Here is a 9577-nt window from a genome sequence, read left to right as displayed (position 1 = left end):
AACACCCATTATATTAAAACTCCTAATAGGGTTGAGACCTCTAACAAAATCTAGTCCTCTCACAACCTTGGACTAGTGTACTGAATGTATGCAATGACTCCTAACATGGTCAAATCCCCTAACATAGAAATTTGAAATTAATGCACTATTCTAGGTACCATCCCCACTGGGGTATTCCCTTGGCTAAGGTTTCCTCGAGAAAAAATCATGGTGTTATGAGTTTCTTATTGTTGTGTAGTTTACTTTTTAGTTTATTTATTTGTGGATGCATATGGTTAAGGTTTGAAAAATTTGTAATCTATCAACCATTGTAGTGGATAGTCACATCCTCCTTATTTTTGTGTTTATGTGCTCTTGTGGAATTTTTAGTCCACATTTTCATTTCATGCCTTTAACTTTCATTTTTCATCATTTTAGGCCCTTATTTTCTTTTTCCTTTTTCCTTTTTAATTAGTTCCCTAACTCAATAGCCTAATGTTTTAGAGGGAATTTTATTATTCATCATTATATTGTTTATGTTCACATATACCACCCCAATTTTTATTTAGTGTGTATGACTATAGTAAATCATTTCCATCTACATAAATCAATGCCTCCACATGCATTCTCCAAGTAAAATGCAATCCATATTTTAATATTTTTTCTTGTATAAATTGATATTTTTTCTCTAAGATTATTATTTTTAATCATCTAGATCAATGTATCCATCACACTATGGAATCATATCATTTGCTTGGCTTTCTACTAACCCTTATTGTAACTTTCCAATGCTTGTTTTGTAGCTCATCATCTGTCCACGACATGTAAAATAATTTTTGTAGACTTTCTTGTAGAAGTTGCATTCATTTTTTAATCATAAGCTTAAGTGTAGATTTTATGTGCCAAGAGAATAAAGTTTTATTGATTTTTCTATGAGGATTTCTTGGCATGTACATGTTCTCTCCTTTTGTTCAAGTCATCTTGGATTGTTTTTTTACCACAATGTTATCTTTTCTATCATCTTCAATCTAAAGGGATATCAAGTCATGAATGGACTCTCCTCATACCACAAGACAATCTTGAAATCAAATGTTCTTGACCTTTGTTCCTCTTGTGGCCTACTCTCAGATTCCATCATTGTTGGGGATGAACCATATCCATATGTTTTGACATTTATAGAATTTGAGAGGAGAATCAAAAGACTCGCCTCAAGGATGGATATTGTGTTTGACCCAACACTATTGTCTAATTTGAGGGGATAGGAAAGTGGAAGGAACTAATCATACCCACATTTTTGTAGGTAGACCTCTCATTCTTAGCATCTAGCCTCAGATACATTTGGTGAGTGGTTTTGAAGCATTCATAGATAGTGTGCTACAAATTTACTCATCCCATCCCCCTAGAAATGAGTTTCTACACTATGCTTGCTCTCCTCTTATGCTTTTGAGCGATAAAAAATGGTAGTGTCTTCTTGGGCTCTACATTCCATACACAGATATGGCAAAGTACTGGGTTCATATTTATGTACACACCTACTAGAATGAAATAGGTTGTCCATGTGCATGGTTTGTCTATTTATACGAAACCCTTAATCATCATTTTAAATTCAAAACATTGGTAATATCCACTCCAAATCTAAAGTTAAACTTTAAATAGACCACAACAAAGTCCTCTTGCAAATGTTGAAGCACAACACTAAAATCCACAAATCTAAGTGCAAAATCCTGAACCATAAATTCAATTCTATCAACCTAACCTTGCAAAATTAAGACTAAGTCTGAATTCTAAAACCTCGTAACCAAATCAAAATCAAAATCCTAAATCAATCCAAATTTTAATCATAATCTCAGTTCCGAGCCAAATTTTACTAGTAGCCTCTCTTTAAGTGTAGAAGTAATCCATTTACCTTAATTGTGCTCACCAGGAATGTTTTCTTTAGTAGCCTCTCTTTTAAGTGTAGAATTAACCACCTGCATGCATTTACCTTAATTGTGCTCACCAGGAATGTTTTCTCTGTCATCAACGGTTAGAGTAAATCTGTTACTTGTTATGCAAGATTTGCTGAATAAGCCCATCGCTGCCTTATGATTTACTGCTAGTCCACCTATAATTTGTATCAAACCAGCGTTTGGGCTAAGACTAAATTTACATGATATTTCGTATGCACATGCTATGTAAGAAAAAAAAGTCAAATCCATTTCTCTCCCATAAGTGCGCATTATGAAAAAGAAATAAAATTCTTACTGACAATCAATCGTTCAATTCATCAAATAAAAGGAAAATACAGAATACATGAATCATTTCATGACTAAACTGCTAGATGCAGCATCCTCACTCTCCACTCGCAGCTGATGCCCACAAATTCACTCCTCTGAATGCAAAGACGAATTTAATGTTACTATACAATGCAAGGGATCTTAGCCTGACCAGAAACATTGTGTTAGAATCTGCTTATCCAACAAACTGGCTATCTGTATAATGGTTAAATTTCATAGTTTATGGAAAAACATTCAGGAAAAAAATTGCGAAGCTCTCCAAAAACAAAACTTTAGCTTGTCTCAAGTGGAAACTCTTGTGAATAAAAACCGTGTTTCTGCCTTCAAGGCTTCAACGAGAAATTGCAGTCATCGATGCTTGTTCTTAAGATTGAAATTTGTCCATCCTTAAGCATCAATTCCTCATCCAGTTTTTCTATTTTTCTTTGAAATGCCTCTCTTTCTGCATTCAATCTCATGACCTCCCAACTCATCCGCTTAGTTTGTTGCTGCAATGCGTCCCTCTCTTTTGAAACATTCGTCAGTTCCTCTCTTAGGACTGCTTGTTCTTGTAGATTTCTTTGGAAGTCGGCCTCTAAAAACCTGGTTCTCTCCTCCTCTACTTCAAGCTGTTTGTAGGACAAATTGTTTGATCATTTATGTTATTAGTTTAATGAAGATAACCTTCTTTCGCCAATCCAAGATATTTGACAACTAAAACCGAACAACAAAAACCAAACCTGATATTCCAAGTCTCTTGTCTTGTGACTCGCAGTACTCAAAATACCCTGCAGCCTGCTGTTTTCGACCTCTAAAATCCCCCGACTCTCTTTCAATTTTGCAACATCTTCCTGGAGCTGTTCCACTTCAAATTCTCTTGAGCACAGTTTTTCCCGTAGGATGCGAGAAATCATGGATTCAGCCTTCAGTTCGTGTTGTAATTCATTGATATGCTCCTTGGCCTATAATTCATTTTACAGGGATGACAGAAAAGAAAATTCATACAGTTATTACTATACTGAATTAAGATATACTGCTTGTACGTAATTGTTCAATGTTAGCTGCATATGCTTGTAACTAAAGAGAGCAACAATTCAACGTTAGCCTAATACTACATACTATTTTATCTGTATGTGATCCTCAGTGTCTAAGAAAAGATGAAAAATAGAGACAGAAAACTACCAACAGCTCGTCAAAAGAAGATGAGTAATGCCTAAAATAATGAAGACTTGGGGAAGTCAGTAGCGATCGATGTTTCATGCATAAATTGAAGACAATTGGAGTTACCTCTGAGGAGCAAGTCTCCGACTGCCACATATCTGTCTTGTCCATGTCTTGACCAAGTGTACTGTTGCAACTAATAGTGGTTTTCTCTCTTAAAATTCCCTTTACCATATGGACACTTTTTTTAAAGGTCTCGGCTTTCCTTTTCAATCTTTGCAAATTCACTTCATGTTCAACCACAACATTTCTCTCCCGTTCAATGCTTAGCACACCCATTGCTTCTTCTGATCCATTAGCTTCAAACCCATCACTGTAGTAAATATTGTATTTGATTACTCCTAATAGATTAGCGCAAATGGTACCATTTTCATCTAGTAGTGATAAAGCTTGTAACTGCAGCTCGTCAAGGCGAGCCCGGAACTCTTCATCTACCTTGGTTAAACCATTTTCATTATTTTCGTCCTTGCTTTTCTGTATCCCTTTGATGGACAAATTTCCGGGTGCCAGAGCACCTGTTTCAGATCCGCAATTCCCCAAATCCTTACAAAGAACCTGCTCTTCACCAGCCACTCTTAACAGTTCATCCTGTAGCTTTGTTATGTGATCGTTGTTTTCTTGGGTTATATCATCAATTTCATCATTTAGCCCCTTGCATAGTCCAGTTATAGTTCTTTCCTGATCCTTGCACAATCTTTGCAATCTTATAATTGATTTCTGCAAAGCATAATTTTCCTTTTCTTTCAGATCATAACTTTTACGGATTATCTGTTGATCATCCTCTGCTTCTCTTGCTTGTTTGTATGACTTCTCCAAAGATTTTCTTAGCATTAAAATTTCATTTTCTGCATCCTGTAATCTTGTTTTGAACTCATCAGTCTGTACTTCAGATTCTCTCAACAGACTGTTTAAATCATTTTCCTTATTACTCAAATATGAGATTTCCTTTTGCAATGCAACATTCTGCTCTGCAAGATCTCGAAGTCTGTCCGTCATTTTCTTTTCATTCAATTTGATTTTCTCTAGTGTATTTCCCCATTCCCTCGACTGTCTATCCAACTCATTTTCCAAACTCAACTTGGCTGCATATTTCTCTTTCTCTGCCATCTTCACACAACTTTTCATTTCTCCGCTTAGCAACTTGAAAGCTTCATTTGCAGCAGCTCTATCTGAGAGCCTGCTCCTTATTTGTGAAGCAACCTCCAGAAATAAATTCCTTTTCTCCTCACATGAATTTTTTTGTTTCTGCTTGAGGTCCACATTCACTTCTGTCTTCTTAGGAGCTCCCTTTTGGTTTGGACCACTTCTATTAGGTTTCATCAACTCCATCTCCTTTGACAGTAACTGAGCTTGTTCCTCTGCTTCCCTCGCTCTTCTTTTCAAATTATCATCGTCATTTTCAAACTTATGCAAGACTTCACACCATATTTTAAACCTACTTATATCCTCTTTATTTGAACTCAAACTAGCAAATGATCTTTCGAATCTTCCTCTTTGAGAAGAAGTGTCAGAAGATCCAGCTATACTGTTGCCAGCGGTCCAATGGTTCTCTGAGCTAAAAGACTGCTTTCCCATGGAAGAATCCTCAACGCAGTTGACCGAGGAAGATTCTTCTTCACTGAAATGATGTGTGTTCAAAAACAAGGTTGCTGACACAGAAACCTCAGTAGTGGTTCCAACTCTGTCTTCGTACTCGGTAATAGTTTGCCAATCAAAAAGCTTATTCATCTCAAGACAACTTGTATTGGTTAGATGAGATTTGCAGTTTTCTGGTAATGTTCTTCCCAAATTCTTAGCAGCTGCTCTGGAACTTTGAGACCCGAAAGAAAGCTTATCAGCATCAGATTCTGCAGTGGATGAGAATGTGCCTCTCAATATAGCCAACCCAGACGGACTGGGAGAAGTATTCCCTTTTAAGTTTGAGAAAGGTTCATACGAATCTGTTGAGCTTCTGACGGATGGAGACCTTACAAGACTTCTAGTAGTCTCAGCCTCCACAGGAACCTCTTCTGAAAGAATAATAAGAGGTGAGTTATCTGAACTTCTATTTGGTTCATCCCCTTTCCTGGAATTTTCTTGTGGTTCACCTCGAGTGGATTTATCCTTGTCACTGATTGTCCAAATATTCAAATCCTTGCCTAGAAAAGAACTGAAGAGCTTCTTGGGAGCCTTTGGGACTTGGGGGGTGTTGGTCTTTGGAGAAATTTGAATTTCTGGTTTGTTGGTTTTCTCAGGATGATCCTTCGGTGTGCTAACGGATCTCTTTGTCCAAGGTATTTTACTGGTTTTTTTAACAGATTTCTTGCCTCCTTCAATATTACTATCAGATGCAAATCCACTGCAAAGACATCAGATATGCTCCACACTGATTAACTCATCAGATATGATAAGCATTAATTTTACTTTTAAAATATTGACCGTATCAGTTATTCAAAAAAACATTAAAAAATTTCATTGTATTGACCGAAAGCAATTACACACGAAAGTAACTGCAACGACTGAAAAATTCCTTCACAGAGATGAATAGGCATTGCCTGCAACAATTTGAAGGGGGCATGAAAAGGCATTACAACAAATACTTTAGTAGCGTCACATCATCAACACGTAAATAAAGTATAAAATGAATCTCGCTTTTCCTATGCAAAGAAACATAAACAGCCATTTGAAGAACGTCTGAAACAAATTCTCAGTAAAACAAAAGAAAATGAAATGAAATATTGCATTTCAGACCTGGGAATATGGTTAGAGGTTTCAAGCTTCTATAGCCCATAGCAGTCTCAATAAATAATTGCCTCTGGATAAACTGTTGCGAATGGCAAATTTCTTCAGATGCATTACTTGTTCATACTTCATAGTATATGACTACAAATTTAAATGCTATTTAAATTAGAGGAAGTGACTGAACGCTACGCAATGCAATCCAACAATCTACCATTTATAATGTGCAATGAGACATTTATATCATATGGAGTCAGTAATTAGTTCTCTAAGCAAGGACGATCAACTGGAAAATACATTCATTGTGTTTTTAAATTAGAAGATGACTACTATGATTGTTTTTTTATTTTGCTTTAAGAATTGCCTATAGAAAAAGGATTAAATTCAAAACGAGAAAACATAAAACTCATGATATCTCCAGCTCTGTTTAGTGTACGACTCATGGACATTCTGATACGAGAGGAAGAAACATTTGCGCCATACAGAGCTCCAAGCGACAAACACTGAATGCCAAATTATATTAATGTCTTCAGTATAAAAAGCTTGAACGTAAGGAGAGCCCCTTCACAGCAGAAAATCCATTACGAATTTAAAGAGCACACTAAAGTTATTCCACATCACTGGACAAATATATCGTACGCTCTTTAATAGATTTTATTTAAGGCATTCAGCTAAGAAAATCTTCCCTGTTGAAAGTAACGTATATACCGTAACAGAAACTTTAAAAAGTAAACACAATCAAAATGAAATATTCATCAAGTTCTGATGTATCTTTATAGCAAGTGTTTGTTTGATACAGTATTTGGTTGCATAAGAAACTCTAACGATTCCATTTAAGTATGAATCCTCAATTTCTTGGTTTTCCAGTAAGAGGTTTTCGAATCAAAGGAAACATAGGTAAAATATCCTTTGATTATGGCTTCGTGGAATTGGTCTTTTATTTTGTTGAACTGCAATATGAAAAGAAGGAAAGAGATTAGGACGAACAAAGCCAGTAATTTTAAAAAGGATCTAATATGACTCGAGAAACCCAAAATACTCTAGGTGCCAATCGAATTGCAACAAAAGTGTAAAAACATGGGGATTTGTATCTTGAATCTTTCAGAGACATCTTGACATTTGGAAAATCCGTGTTAAGATGGATCTTTGCCAGTGTATAATAACTCTTGGGCATTTTGACGAGAGGAGGAATTATTTGCAGAACCAAGGACGGAGGCTGTGATAGAGAAACTTTAGTGTTTATCTATGTAGCCAAAGTTAGTGCAGAGCTGATCCATCTATCTTGATAAAAGTGTTGTCCTTCAATGGATTTTATCAAAGCATCCAGTAAATAAAATTTTCCTTAATCAAGGTGACAAATTACCTCATAACAGACGATTGATCATAGAACTCACAATCAAATGCTATGTTTAGAAGAATGGAAAATTTAAAATGTTATTACATGTCATGTGAAGAATCCAGAGATATTTGATATTGATGGAATCTAAGCTGCCTAGTACAAGTTTGCAGAAGAAGATGTGTCATTTGCTTTACTCCCAACCATTCATCACATGGACAGAATGTAAATAAAACGTATTAGATCCTACTCACTATGTTTTGGTACTCACCAGGATGCAGATTGAATGCCACGCAGAAAATTGTAGCCATCCCCTTGGAAAGAACTTCTAACATCACAGGGGGATTTTAAATTTCTCTGAGACGATGAGGCAGTGGAACAAATGGATGACCTGGACGACGAAAGTCGACCACCGTCCTGAAGAGTGATGTGTTCCCTAACGTGTTTTGCATTCACCTTTGGCTTGCTTTCGCTGATGAAGGGGAGATTCTCCTTTCCATTTGGGAAAGATCTCACAGGAGACAAATGCTCACGCCTTAACTTTGCTCCCAATGAATTTTCCTTCAACACTTTCAGGTTATCCTTTCCACGACAATCCACCACGCCGGACTCATCCTTGCCACACCCTGAAGATTTTTGTTTAGGTTGCCCTTTATCTCTCTGGATAGAATTAGAGCTTGACTTTGGCGCTTGAGAATTGCTTGAGGCGGACTTTAGTGGCAAAATCCTCCGCATTAGTACTAATTAAGTTGCGCTGACAAAACCGCTGGCATTCATGAATCTGTAGAGAGGAAATTCCCGGATTTTCTCTTATTAATGAACACATTATATAAACAATACAGAATCGAATAATTTCTCTCCCAATTCAACAAATGTTGAGTTATCTCTCATCAAACACGCTAAACAAAAAAATAATATAGAATCAAAATAGTGCGCACTAATTTCAGAGTTTCTTCGACCTGAAACCTCATATTTAATTTGATCTTAAAAATATAGACAGTCAATCAGGCAATTTCAGGGCATTTGCAAGTCTTTAAAGTGAGAAAAAAAAGGAGTAAACTTCATTTAAGGAAAAGAATCGATAACAGAACAGAATTGGAAAAATACAGACAAAGAACAAAGTTATTATCACATGAAATTGAAAAAGACACTTACTGAATCGCAAATATCTCCTACAATTTTCAAAAAATTGAGCTGACTTACTAAAAGTCGATTTTAATTCCTGTAAACGCAAGGATTTTTGGACGTTCCGCAACAAAATTTGAAACAAATCGAAAACTTCGTTCTCCACGAACTGAATTTGCAAAATATTGAACCATTTTAGAAATCTTCGTAGCAAAACGACTAATAAATTCAAAAAAATAATTCACGAGAGGAAGAAAAACATCAGCTCAAAAACAAATCAACGAACAGAGTTTTGAATTGCAATTTATAACGCAAAGAATTTCTTCAGTTCAAGGCCAAGCCATGCCTTACATATAAGCTTCTACAATCCATTTAACAAGAAATTTTCTAATAAATTTACATAAACGGCAAGCAATTGAATTGTACCGGTTTATCGTCCCGAAGCATTCGATTATCCACCGGCAATTAAACCCCACGAATTCAAGTGAAAAAAAATAGATTTGAAATTATCATCTGCGCATATGCACGAAAAGTAATTACTGTTCTAGCGTAAAATTAATTTGAGACTTTCCTCATGGGTTTAAGGGGTTTTTTCAGGTTTGGTCGGTATTCTCGTTTCGTTTCTGCGTCTTCCATTGCAGTGGGGAAGCTGTAGATCACGTCATCCCTAAAATGAAATTATTGTCTTTTTAAATTATAGTAATGATACGTTTGCCTTTTCACCCTTAACTTGGTCAAGAGATTATCATAGGTGAATTTTTGTTGATTAACATTGTACAAGGCCAAAAATAGCCAATGGGATATTCTCTCTCATCAAATTTGACTTGTGCATTTGTACTTCAATTAAGAAGTCTATGAGACCATTGTACATTTCAATCCTCAAATAACAATTATATGGTCAAATTTAAAATTACTTTGTTTAATTGTATAGATTTAACATGTA

General features: G+C 35.8%; 1 protein-coding gene across 2 annotated transcripts; it reads right to left on the bottom strand.

The window, feature by feature from the left end:
• Window positions 1-2197: 2197 nt before the first annotated feature.
• LOC149576037 (uncharacterized) lies at window positions 2198-9303 on the bottom strand. 2 transcript variants are annotated; one of them, XM_089816163.1, is made up of 6 exons: window positions 9061-9303; window positions 8713-8803; window positions 7781-8290; window positions 3522-5793; window positions 2975-3196; window positions 2198-2863 (listed from the first exon to the last, which is right to left on the bottom strand). In XM_089816163.1, the coding sequence occupies exons 3-6, from the start codon at window positions 8242-8244 to the stop codon at window positions 2579-2581; spliced, it is 3243 nt and encodes a 1080-aa protein (XP_089672289.1). In that variant the 5' UTR covers window positions 8245-8290; window positions 8713-8803; window positions 9061-9303; the 3' UTR covers window positions 2198-2578. The 2 variants fall into 2 exon arrangements, with proteins under 2 accessions (XP_089672289.1, XP_089672288.1); XM_089816162.1 differs by lacking the exon at window positions 9061-9303 and having other exon boundaries at window positions 8713-8838.
• Window positions 9304-9577: the final 274 nt, after the last annotated feature.

The sequence above is a fragment of the Cupressus sempervirens genome, chromosome 1 (genome assembly GCF_028749045.1).
Source record: "Cupressus sempervirens isolate cs-2001-9-10 chromosome 1, ASM2874904v1, whole genome shotgun sequence".
Lineage (NCBI taxonomy): Eukaryota > Viridiplantae > Streptophyta > Pinopsida > Cupressales > Cupressaceae > Cupressus > Cupressus sempervirens.
Note: the sequence above shows the minus strand (reverse complement) of the source record. Positions and strands in the feature narration are given on the sequence as shown.

Bases quoted from the DNA above. Each gene is read 5' to 3' on its own strand.
- LOC149576037 (XM_089816163.1), bottom strand. From the start codon at position 8,244: ATGCGGAGGATTTTGCCACTAAAGTCCGCCTCAAGCAATTCTCAAGCG. The intron at 5,794-7,780 runs GTGAGTACCAAA...ATGTCTTTGCAG, and splicing joins GGCATTCAATCTGCATCCTG to TGGATTTGCATCTGATAGTA. The intron at 3,197-3,521 runs GTAACTCCAATT...AATGAATTATAG, and splicing joins CGGAGACTTGCTCCTCAGAG to GCCAAGGAGCATATCAATGA.